This window comes from Lissotriton vulgaris, chromosome 6 (genome assembly GCF_964263255.1).
Source record: "Lissotriton vulgaris chromosome 6, aLisVul1.2, whole genome shotgun sequence".
Classification (NCBI taxonomy): Eukaryota; Metazoa; Chordata; class Amphibia; order Caudata; family Salamandridae; genus Lissotriton; species Lissotriton vulgaris.
In genome coordinates, this window is record NC_141694.1 from 933,586,408 (window position 1) to 933,600,047 (window position 13,640).

The window sequence follows — 13,640 nt, forward strand, 5'->3', positions numbered from 1 at the left end:
TATTAACTGCGGCTCATTGTTCTAGTATAATTTCACACAAGTTCTTGACCTTTCCTTTGGATATCCTTTTATGTTGCAGTTTACCCCAGGACCATCATGAAAATTACATCACACAAAGACTCCCCTGGGGTGCAAGCCTGGTATATGTGACTTAGGGTCGCTAATCCCCCATCCCATAGCAGACACCATTCTCTGTGCCTCTTATTAGGTCGAGCATTCGAGACCTCTTGTATATACATTAGTATATTCTTCTATGTGTATGTACTTTGCGGGCTCTGGAAATCATCCCTAGGACTTGTCTGCTTTCGCTTAGGGACTTTTTTCTGTTCAACTGCCTCTATTTAACTGTCTTGATAGAAAACGATCAGTAGAGGTCAATAAAATACCAGAATGTCTTTTTGCTGAGGGACTTTCTTTTTTTTTAATTTTTCTGGCAACTTCCTCTATTTAACTTTCTTGATAGAAAACGACCAGCAGAGGTCATTAAAATACCAGAATCACTTTAGCATTCTCTAGATTCCAGTCCATAGACATTGTTTTCCATGAGCACTCGTAGACAATAATATTTTTTTCAAATCTTGTATTTTCAGTGATGTGACCACCGAAGGCCACGATTTTATATTTAAAACAAAGCTTTGGACTATACCATTTCCCACTTAAAAGCTATTTTTCTCTTCATGTGTTCTCATAACTGGCGTTCGCTCAGTTTGGTGCTTACTTTCCCGCCATGTTAAAAAATAGTAGATGTTTCAGCACCCAGGCTAATGTGCTGCATAGCTAAATACATATAAGGTCCCTAAGGCGAGACCAATTGCATTGCAAATGCTTGTTTCTTCCTGGTGTCATGGACCTATTGAAGACAATATATCCTTCGATTAATCGAAGAGATACCAATACTGAGGGGGATAACAACAAGTGACCTGAAAGCAGTTGAATTTATCCGAGGAAACACAGATATGGACTCGGAAATAAGCAGCACCACCTGGGCATCTAAAGAAATAGCAGAACTCATATTCTCAACCAGGACACATTTTACAGAATGGGGAATAACCTTAGAGCGTCTCACCCCAATAAAATACCCATTTCCCTTACTAATCAACAAGATTACCCAACCTAACAACGTAAAGGGAAAAACCCAAACAATCCTGAAAGGAGCAAGAAATAAATCTATTTCGGAACAAGATCTGAGTAGTACCAAAACAAAGCAACTATACCAGGGTCTGAAGGAACACAATGACTGGTCCTGGTTGGCACAGGCGCTAAACTCCCATCGATCCTGATGTATGTAAATTGATAGAAAACAATCAAAGACCAAATGCCAATTTATCCCCAAAACCAGAAACAAAAATACGGATTTGCTCGTGGAACGTTCATGGTTTCAAAGAAATGTCCCAAGACCGAGAAACAATAGATTACCTGAGTAAATTTGAAATAATTTTACTCCAGGAAACCTGGAACGTAACCCCGAGGCAAATCATGGGATATGAGGAACATCACACAATGGCAGAAAAATTTGCAAAGTATGGACACCCAAGGGGAGGTCTGTCAATCTTTATTACCAATAATTTTGACTGGAAAACTGAACTGCTTGACTCCGGAGAGAATTGGATACAAGTGATCAAAGTAGAGCCGAAAGCAAACAAAAAGAACCCTGGATGGAGTTTACTCATTATAAATCTATACATTCACCCAGACAAGGCGACCAAAATTGAAAAAGCTCTAACTTTGATAAATTTGATAAAATCTTTACACAGAACTTACCAATCGCACGAGATATTCATTTCCGGTGACTTCAATTGCAACCTAACAAAAACAAATAGGAAAAAGGATAAAATCCATAATATTTGGAGCGATCTGGAACCACTAGGTCTAACAATCCTAAATGGAAAAATGGAGGGAGACATACCAGCCAAAACCACTTTCTCCAGTGGGAAAAAGAACTCCATAATTGATTTCACCCTAACAAGCAATGAACTAAAAAAGAATATAGAATATTTTGGAATACAAACTCGACCTGAGAGCGACCACTTCCCACAAGAGACAATAATGAGGTTAAACACCGAAGAGAAAACACAATTAGAATTCCTTTCCGCAATTCCGGAAATATACAAACTAAAAAAAATCAAAAGCAAGGGCCCAGTAAAAAAGGAGATAATGGACTCAGTTTTAGAATATGAAATTTGTTCTACGGGCATGGAAAATCAATCACCCATAGCAAATTGGGAAAATCTACATAAATTTGGGCTGGGAAAATTTGCAATAAATACACCGGTAATTTATGGTCACAAAGCAAACAAAGAGCTGTGGTATAACACCAAACTAAGAGATAAGAAAAGGGAAATTGCGAAAAAATTAAGAATAAGGGCAGCAGAAAAAAGGTCAGGAAATGAAGTAGATAATGACATACAAAAAATGAGGAAAGAATATAAAGAGGACTGTAGAAAAGCTAAAAAAGCTCACACAGAAGAAATCTGGGCAGATCTTTTAAGAACAAGTAAACTACCAAATAGTGGAGAATTTTGGAATATAATAAATAAACTTTCAAAAGTAGTTGGTGAACAAGCCAATATAGGAATAAGTGAAACAACATGGGCTGCTTATATTAACAATCTGTACAACATCCAGAGTTATTCAACCAACATAGAATCAACCAAAAACCTAAAAAAAGATCTAGAACAAAAAGATACAGTTCCCGGACAATGGAAGAACGTCCAGCAAGAAGGCACTGCCCAAGAGGAACAAGCACCGTTGACAATGATTAAACACCTAACCGCACTAATAAGGAAAATGAAAGCGGAAGGAGCAGCTGGCCCAAATGGAATGCCGAACGCCTTATTCAAATATGACACCGACTTCTGGGCAAAATACTTGACCCCACTATTTAATTATATTCATAAAGAAAAAAAGATCCCACCGTCCTGGCAAGGAAACATCTTCCACCCAATTCATAAAAGTGGATGTAGAATGGAACCCGGGAATTACAGATTAATAGCTTTAATTGATGTGGAGGCAAAGCTTTTCTCATCCTGTATATTGTCCCTACTTCAACATTGGATAAAAGACTATAATATAATACCCAAATTTCAAACCGGTTTCAGGGAAGGTATGGGCTGCTTAACCAACCTGTCAGCACTGTCGTTATTAATCGAAGGAGCAGGGAAAAGAAAGACCGGTTTAATAGCCTGCTACATAGACCTGAAAGCCGCCTTCGACCGAGTCCCCAGAAAACGCCTATGGAAAAAACTGGATCTTTGGGGTCTACCGCCGGCATTAATGTAAACAATAATGGCACTATATAGCGGAACATGGGCAAAAATAAAACTGGGAGACGGAAGAAGAACATCTGCAGAATTAAAAATAACTAATGGCCTCAAACAGGGCTGTGTGCTCTCCCCAAGCCTTTTCAATATATATCTGGCCGACCTAAAAGACCATCTCCAGAATGCAAACGGACATCCGCCAAAATTAGCCAACGAAAGTATTCAGTTTCTCCAATATGTCGACGACATAGTAGTCTTAAGTCAAACGCCAATAGGCCTACAAAGAATAATATCAGAATTAACAGACTATTTTGAAAGAGAAGGCCTAGAACTAAACATCAAAAAAACAAAAGTGGTGAGACTAGCGGGCAATAGTAGAAGATCTTTCAAATGGTACACAAAAGGCAGACAAATCGAGGGAACAACCGCTTATAAATATCTGGGAGTCACAATAAGCAAAAATATGTCACTTTCAGACCAAAAAAGAATCATCACCGCAAAAGCACAATCACTGAGCTTCGCGTACAAAGTTCTCCAAGATAAACTGCAATGTCCATCATACGACCACCTGCTAAAGGTAATGGCAGCCCAAGTTTTACCATCACTCTCATATGGACTGGAAATATGGCATGGAAAAGAAGCAGCCATTTTAAATACCCTCCAGACAAAAATATACAAATCTGTGTTCCGTCTATATAAAGGATCAGCCCCGGCTCAAATAAGACTGGAATTTGGTTTACAAAATCAAATATATCAACGGAAAGCAGCTCTAGTGAAATGGTGCTGGAAACTAAGATCGGCGGAAACGGGCTCTTTAAACAACTTATGTTGGCAAGAAATTAAAAAACAATATGATCGACATGAATCCAATTCATGGGGCAATGATCTGCGAGCATCACTAGAAACCCTCAAAATAGAGGAGATCTGGAAGAAACCACGGGAAGAATCATCTTTCAAAAAGATTTGCAAACTAAATGCAAAAGCCTTATCTTTGGTAGAAGATAAAAAGACTTTGGCCAAGCGGCGTCACGCATGGACCATTTTAAATTCTTACAAACAATTAAAACCTCAAGCCTACCTCATAGCGCACTTCCGGCTATCTTTAAAAACAAAATTCATGGCCCTCAGAATGGGAGACCACTGCTCCAAAGACTTGATCCCGTCATGGAAAGACACGCATCAGGGACGAAGTTGTAGGCTATGTGACTACCACAGTGAGACCTTGTGTCACCTCCTGTGCACATGCGAATCTTCCATAGAAAAAAGGAAAAATTTATTGAAACCTATTTTTAATATGCTACAGATTCGTACCTGCAGGCAAGCTGTGACCAGCTGGATGGGAGCAGGTTCAAACATTCTAATATGCCGCGGGGTAAAATTTATGAACTTTGTAGAGACTTTGCTCCAAAAAATAGAAACAGACCACAGATAAGGCCTAGGAGGAAGTATTTAATTAATGAATGCAAAAACAAATTTTAACCACATGAACTTTTAACCTGTTGTTATTTTAACAGAATTTTTGTACATGTATGCTTTATGGTTGTGACAAACCAAATAAAGTAAATTTTGACTGACTGACTGACTATTGAAGACAATATAATACATTTTCCTTCTAATGCCCCACATAAGGGGACTATTTTCCCTTTTTTCTTCTGCACTCCATGGGAGTACATGCATTGTCTTGCTCTCTCCTTGGGTGCTACGTTCCCTCACATCACTGCCCATGTAGTTGGTTCCTCCCAAATGTGTTCGTTGTTTTACCCACTCCTACCTGTCTCGTCTGTTTTATTACATTTTATTTAAACACCACCCGCCCCCAATCAACTCCACTTTTGCTCCCCTTTTTCCAGCTAAATTTTTTTAAAATATATATATTTTTTTTAGAGGCCCACATTTTGCAATTTGCTACAGGCCCATTCTTTTTATAGGGAAAAAGTAGTGATTTGTATATATTTTTTAATTTACCATTTTAAGATGAGGCTACACCATCTTGAAATGGTAAGTTACACTAAAAACAAAATGGCCACTATGTCATGACTTTTACGTCCCCATGCTGGGGGGAGCTGTAGTGACACATATGTGTGCGTGCATGTTAATGCAGGTGCTCACAGATTTCTTATTTTTTCAGCATCAATAATGAATATTCGTTCCCCCCAGTTCTGAACAGAAATTGGTAAAACAAGTAGGTCTCCATTGGCAAAGTCAAAAGGCAAACATTTTGATTTTGCCAGTGTTTGTTCCTACAAAATAACACCCTTGTGCTTCTCTGGTGATTAGAATGAGTGTAAATTATACAAGAAATAAATGCACAAAAGCTTAAAGTAAGATCATCTCCTTGCACATTGCCATTAACAGAAAATGGAATCTGAACATGACAGTCGCACAGGGAGGATATCAAGGCTTACCACAGTGCTTAACTTTAGCCGACAGATGCCGATGGGGACCACTGGCACTTAGTTTTCTGCATCAGACATGTACTGCAAATAATAGAGAGAAAAACAAACAAAACAGAAAGACGGAGGAAGATAATGACAGCAAAACAGTCACGAGGGAGAAAGAAGTAGGGGTGAGCGGGAAATCCGTTACGCCCGCGGATTTTGCGGATTTTTGGGAAATCCGCAATCCGCGAATTTTGCGGATTTCCCGCAAAATCCGCAAAAAAAAATCCGCGGACGTAACGGGTTCAAAAGTTGAACCCCCACTCATGTAACTATTTTACAATGGCGCCAGCAAGCTGCCAGCGCCGTTGTAAAATAGTTACAAAGTTAGCTTGCACAGGAACCACTAGATAAAACGAAGCAGGTGCTGCTTTATTTTATCTACGTGCTTCCTGTGCAAGCTAACTTTGTAACTATTTTACAACGGCGCTGGCAGCTTGCTGGCACCATTGTAAAATAGTTACAGCTCACTCAAGGGACCCCTGCGCCCTTCGGGGCGATTGCATAGTAACACACACATGGTCGCTCGAACTAGTTGATGCTCAAATTCAGTGACTCATTCATTAGCCCAAAAACAATCGTGAGCGTCGTCGAGGCTGGACAGGTGTGCCTTCTTCCCAAATCTACCGTGGAAAATCAGCTGTGATGCTGGATAGACTTTGCATCCTTGACTTTCACGAGCGCAATACCCGTGCTGTTCCTGTGACCAGGAGCTTCTTTCTCTTCATCTGCTGAACTGATCTTTCTCTGACCTTTTATACACACAAGAGGTACATACACGAGCAGGCACATTGTGTTCGCACGGGTTTCTGCAAGTTCGCAATTTGCGAAATTGTACAAAACCCTCGCAAACTTGCAGAAACCCGTGCGAACACACAAAAAAAATCCACGAGGATTCGCAGATTTTGCGGATTTTCGCAATCCGCAAATTCGCGGATTACCAATCCGCAAAATCCGCCCATGCCTAGAAAGAAGTAACCTGTGAGAGTGAGATAGAGGGCCAGGGAGTGTGGTAATGAATTAAAGGGGCACGAGGTGCATGCTGCCTAGGTATTGGGAATGCCATCTTTTAATCGCACTGACCACGGAGGAAGGAGCAGAGCTCTATGCAGCGGCACTCCTTCTTTTACAAATTAAGCACTGGACCATCATTGTTATTAGTCGTGCTGACGGGATGTATGGTAGGCACTCAAAATGTATTTATTTATTCAACATGTATCACTTGATGACAGAACAACTGACAGCCTGTGAATCTACAGTAATTTCAAGCCTTATAACTTGCTGGAGGGAACTAACTGTTTCTTTATATACTAGAGCTGATAGCAGTTGCCTAAAGCTGCAAGATACTTTAGGTGTTTGTCATGCCTTCCGGTGGGTGACCAAATAAGGCAGGAAAATGATACATATTTAATGAAATGCCATTGCTCTTAATTATTGGAGTAAATGAACATAAGAGTTGAATGTGGTCTTGTGTTATATTGAGCTCTAGTAACTAACTGCATGATTTCCTCTCCTAAAACAAAAGGAAAGTTTGAAAAGCTGACCTTCATAATGCCTTTTGCTCTATCAATACAGGAAGGAATGCTCCGAAATCTACAGAGGAGTGTTGAACAAGAGGAACTGGTATGGAAAGCTAAAATAGCTAAGTCTGAGGCAGACCTAAATGAGGTATGTTGCAGACAACGGTATTATGGTTGGTTTTGTATATGTCAAGAATGCATTTGATATGCTACAGAGTTCTATAATAAATGGGAAATCTCATGCACTAAACGTATACCAGCAACCACTTCAATCTCTAAACTTCTGGCTACTGAGCCAACACGATAAGCAATTTTAACCAATTTTGCACAGGTTTGAGCCCCTGGACACTGTCAAACTTCTGACCACTTTTCCCAAAGAAAAAGATGGGGCGCCAGAAGACATCTCTGTGGCAAAGATAGTTTACTCCAAATATCCTGAGAAAAAGTACTTTTGTCTCACTAATTGTAAAGAACATTAGATAAATTCATGTCAAACTCATCCTTTCATAATGAAGGTAGTGAATAGCAGCATTATTTATTTATACAGGTGAGCACATTCATAGTGTCACTGGTGTTGTAAGGTGCTCTATACAGGAGCTGCTCTTCACCTAAACTGTGTGTGTGTGTGTATATGTGTGTATATGTATATATATATATATATATATATATATATATATATATATATATATATATATATATATATATATATATATTACCTACTGGCTATCGCCAGTAGGTATATATAGTTAGGATTTATTCCCTATGGGATTTTTGAAAATTCTATGTCTAATAACTTTGGCGTTTGTGGACGGAATCGGCTGAAATTTTCAGGAAAATGGCACATTTTGTTTCTGAGCAGCCCCTGAAAATGTGGGGGGGTTTCGTCAAGGGGGGGCTGAGAAAAAAGGGGGGTCCCAAAACGCGTTTTTCCCATGTTAATTTCCATAGGGCGGTTGGACTCACTTTTAGCTCGAACGGCTGAATGGATTTGCACGAAACTTGGCAAAATTGTAGGGACTGTTAGCCCGATGTGCCTTTGCTAGGTCTCAATATATGTGCTCCAGTAGTTTTTGAGAAATTAACGTTCAAAACAAGATATATATCTGTAACAGCGCTCCGAACTATGAATACAACATCAATGACACATTTAGACAACCATTAGACAATAGACAACATATAAAGGTAATGGGGCTAACTAAAGCCACTCCTTAGATACTACCTATACAGGGTAGGGCCTATTGCAGAGTTTCTGCTCAAATTGTAAGACAAGGCCTATACATCTAAATGAAAACGTGCCAAATTAGACATCTCTTTTTGTATATACGACCACACACTGTATTTATATTTTCGATATTTTCTAATAAAGGTTGGTCGCAAAAACAGAATATATCAGAATTAATGAGGAGAGGGGGTCAATTAATGAAGAGAAGGGGTCGACGCGTTTCGAATCTCTACTTAAGTTGAGAGATTCTCTTCAGGACCGACAGACATGATCTGTGTGTGCTTGAGGCAAATGTTCAAACATTGTTGGTGTTTTGCGGTAATCCAAAAATATGTTTGACAGGCCAATGGGGAGTTTCACCCGTCTTGGCAGTTTACTTGAATGGCAACACCTTTTAATTGTTGCGCTGTCCTGTTTTGATCGGTGCTCAATCACACGGAAGGCGCCATCTAGTTTGGCTTGTTTAGTTAGCCCCATTACCTTTATATGTTGTCTATTGTCTAATGGTTGTCTAAATGTGTCATTGATGTTGTATTGGTGAACTGTGTTGTGGGTTCTTACCCTGTTGTCTTTGGCTTTTGTTACTATTTAGAAATGCACTTATAAAAGAGTGTTGTTTACATGTTGAGCAATTTGCGAACACTCCTTTTTGAAATGACTTTTTTGTTCAATTTGATTGGTTATATCTTTCGTTCATGAGAAAAAAAGAAACAAGTTAAAAAATAACAAATTTATTTTCACAAAGATTCAAGACTGAATTGGTGGTCTCTGGGTTGAGTTAATGTTTTCGCTCAACACTTGGTTAAACAAACATAAATAATTGCACAGTACTGGCAATCCCTTTGTTCATTCAGTATCTGGCACAGCCTTACTGTGCGTTTGCCAAAACCCTCTTTGTTACATAGCTCTTCTCTGAGAATCACACCCTGTGCCCGCCCGACACCTCCCTTTCACCCTATTCACTACCGCACCCTCTGACACTCCTCTTCCTCTGTGTCCGATTGTCCAGGCCGGACCCAGGCTATCACCTAGCCCTGCGGATGTTGTTTATGGCCCCAGCTGTAGAGAATCCAGACATGCCAACCCTCCCGATTCAGGCGTGAGACTACTGATTTCAGTGCTAGTCTTTCGCCTCCCGATTTCTGCAAGCAAAAACCCGGGGGCATATTACCAACAACTAGCGATAATTTTTGTCTCTAACTTGTTTAGAGACAAAAATTATCGCCGCACATCGGCGAATTTTATCGCACATAAACCTTGCTATTAGCAAGGTTTATCGCAAATGCGATAAAAAACGGCCGCAATGCATGAATATCGCTGAAAAGTCAGCGATATTCATGCATTATCCAGCAAATGCTCTTAGCCATGTTATCCACCTCCCATTGGATAACATGGCTAAAAACTGCTCAGGGCAGGTGTTAGCTTTTGGAGATATTCGCGCTTAGCGCGAATATCTCCAAAAGTTGGTAATAGGAGATAGCGATGGTTAGGGACTGTTTCCAGTCGCTAAAATCTTGGCACGCCCACTTTGCATGTCATTAGTGATAAATATCACTGACATGCAAAGCGGGGCCCAAGATGGTCGCTATCTCCTTTTAGCTGTCACTAACTGGTGTTAGCGACAGCTTGGTAATAGGGAGATAATTTTATCTCTTTTTTTTTGGCTTTTAAAGCCAAAAAAGCGGAAATAAACCCCCTTGATAATATGCCCCACGATTTCTCGGGGGTTTCAGCTGACAGGGCTTGGTATTGTGTTACGTGCTAATTCTTCCAGGAAACGTCAGAGGGTCGATGCAGGGGTTCTAGAAGGGGTGATAAACCATTTAAGCCTCATGAACAAGCGCATGGTCTTTTAAAGATTTGTGAAGTACTCGGGGCGGCGGTGTGTGTGTGCCCTCTTTCAGGAGCGGGCGGGGGGGGCACTGCTAGCAACTTGCCAGGTCAGGTAGTGTTCAACACGTGCATCACCCTTTCTCTGCCTGCTATTGCGCTCCATGCTTCGGAAAGGTAAGAAAAAGAACGTGCATTTGAGTTTGAAATGTCCGATCCTGTAGCAGTACACTTGCAAAGCCCACACATGACAATAACCCGATTCAAGGCCCCATTCACCCGATTTTTTAAAAATATATAGCACTCCAACAAAGTTGGATTTTAAAACTTTATTAACTTTTAAATATAACGAACGCAACAAAAACTGTAAATATATTTAAACATTTTTTGAAATTAACCAGAACTATAACGATAACAACAACAACAACAATAATATAACTTTTATGCCTAAATTACGCAAACATTTAGCTAATCTGCTAAAGTGGGGAGTCGCCATTTCTTTACAATAATCAATAATGAAAAATCAACATCAATAGGGTTGTCCGTTTTCCCGATGCAGCACTATAGTGCAACATACACAGCACCTGGGGTGTCAAGAGTGAACAGGTCCTAGCTGCTTAACCAATGACTGACAAATGCGTTAGGGATTTCCTTGTGTTTCTTAATAGCATTGGTGTCTGCACACTTCTTTGTCAATTCTGTGAACATAACTGCTTCATAAACAGACGATATCTTTGTTTAGTCATTAGTGTTAAGTGTGTCTGAAACTACAGTGCCCTTCTGTTTTTCTTTCTTCAGGCTCTACAGAGTTTTGTGTGTTGTTCTTTTGAGCGACAATTATTCCAGAGGTTTCAGGTTCACTTGTTTTGTCCTGCAGTGAGTTAACAGCTTTAGAGACTTCATGTTTATTTGCTATGTCCTGCTGTTCGTCAACTGCTTCAGAGACGTCAGCCTCATTTGTTATGTTTGACTAGATCCTGGACCTGCCCGGCCGCGCCCAAAATGGCGCCGGTGTAAATGGGACTCGTAACTGCTTGTTGTGTACTGGTTGCCCAACCTTGATATCACGAGATACATATGCAGTTTTGAAGCACATGGCGGAGGCTCGTCTGCTGTAGTGGGGCGCCCCTTTATCGTTTCAGTCGCCATTCCGCTCGCTTTTGCTACACTGTGCCTTTTCCGCCATTCAGCTGTTTACCGCCCGCTCTTACGGCTACAGCGTCTCGCTCACCATGTAGTTGAGTTGCTCCCACTCTTGCGGTGCAGCGATAGGCGGCTGCCACAGGACTCTTAAAATGGCGGCCGGCTCTTCGGATTTGGGCCTGGTCCAGTAAAATGGCCCTGGGACACCTTGGAACTCGGACGCTTGTCTGCCAGGGCTTGGGTTCCATTCTCGAAAGCGTCCCCTCAGCCTTGAAGATTGTACAAAAGTCTTGGGAGCCGTCGACTCCCGCAGGCTTCCGGTGGGGAGCGGCTGCCATGATTGCTTGCGGAATGGCCACGACGGAGCTACGAGATGGTGGTGCTCTCATGGTGACGCCAGCTTCAGTCTGAAACATCCAGAAACAAGGTGGGGCTTTCATCGTTTGGGAAAAAAAATGTTTTAATCCAATGAAAAGTGTTATTTTTAGGTCACATGACCTAGTCTTACATCATTAGGAAAACAAAAGTAAAATGAACCAATGAAAAGTTTTATTAACAAGTCACATGACCTGTTATGCTTACGTTACGCGCTGCGCGGCGCGCTCTGGATCGTTTCCGGGAAGCTGCGCCTTGCGCACCGGAGCACTTCCGGGTGCGCTAACGCGTCGCGTCATATGACGCATTAGGCGACAATGCAGGTCCAGAATATAGTCAAAATGTCTCCACCAACCAGCGGTCGGAATACAACCGCTTTCAGCAGTCCAAAAAGTTTGGTTAAATCTTAAGAGCGGGAGCAACTCAACTACATGGTGAGCGAGACGCTGTAGTCGCAAGAGCGGGCGGTAAACAGCTGAATGGCGGAAGAGGCACAGAGTACCAAAAGCGGGCGGAATGGCAACTAAAACGGTAAAGGGGCGCCCCACGACAGCGTGTCTTCAGGTCAAACGGATTGTGGGACAAGGTCCAGAATGGAAGAGTCATCAAAAGGGAAAAAATTCCGCCGGACCCCGGGAGCCGGCCGCCTATGCCGGGGGCGATCTCAGGCCACACTAGGGCAACACGACTTGGGGAGGGGGCAGGAGCCAAGTGCCCCCTCTCAGTCCGCGCCATCTCACCGCCCCTCGGGGGCCTCCGTCAAGCGGTTTAGGGAGGCACCGTATCACATTGTTTTCCAATGCAGTCAGGTCCACAAACGGACCCCACTTACTTTGAATAGTGAAGCTGCAGCAGGTGCAAATAAGGTTTAAACAGTGTTACAAGCGCTGCTTAGAACTCTGAAGTATGGCACTCAACATCCAGGACTTATGCCATTTGTGTAAGGCAGTGACATCGAAGCAACTCAGGGACAAAAAGCATGAACGAACATTCACGTATGAAAATCTTATTTGGGGAAGGGGTAGAATCCAAACGCCCCCTCCCAGTTCGCGCCACTACACCGTATGTGGAAAATCTGAAGCCATCGTTCTACAAACTCTCAACGCTTGCTATCAGTGCATGAGTTTCATGCTCGATCGATTGAGCTAGCCGGATCGGGCAATAAAAAGTATAAAATAGTTATGTAAATAGTTATTTAATAAAATGTTTTACCCTGTTTCTTTGCTGGTGTGTTGTCTATATTTATAATATTTGCATAGGGTTTGTCGTTATTTTGGGCGGGGTGGGTGGCGGAGTCGAGCTGTCTTGCAGCCCTCATGGTGTGGAGCTCAGTTCATTTCACTATTTTCGTATTTCTCATGAAGGGTTATTCCTAATGTTTGTATTTTACCGAGGTCAAAAAGAGATCGAATTAGTGGTCTACTGATTTTGCTCGATTACTTTTATTTTTTTACACGATTTTTCACTATCTGCAAAGACTAAACAGAGTATTGCGACTTTGTGCTTGTTTGTAAATAGAGAATGATCCAAAGAGAACCAATTCTAAAACAGTAAATGCTTGGATAACAATCAATCAAATGGAGAGACAAGCAGGTACGACGGATTACAACGGGGGTAAAGGTCTGCGTTAACTACCGTTCACTATCTGCAAAGAGAGAGTACTACTAAGAGAAAAGAGGGGAGGAGGGGGGGGCAGCGTTCAAAGCACATCAGCGTGCATAAACACGAAAACGTTTTTACCTATCACGTACTTGACATTTGACAGCTTTTGATATTTGCTATTAAAAAACCATTGAAATTCACAGAAAAAACCATAGGTTATAGTCGATATATAGTTAGGAATTTGCATTTA

At 41.4% G+C, this 13,640-nt stretch overlaps 1 protein-coding gene across 7 annotated transcripts in view; it reads left to right on the plus strand.

Annotated features, from left to right (window-relative positions):
* The window catches only part of RRBP1 (ribosome binding protein 1), a 331,988-nt gene that overhangs the window by 269,144 nt on the left and 49,204 nt on the right, over positions 1-13,640 (plus strand). For all 7 annotated transcript variants that reach the window (XM_086926921.1, XM_086926923.1, XM_086926925.1 and 4 more), the window contains exon 24: positions 7,274-7,366. In XM_086926921.1, the coding sequence (XP_086783047.1) occupies positions 7,274-7,366 (93 nt within the window). The remainder of the gene's footprint in view (positions 1-7,273; positions 7,367-13,640) is intronic.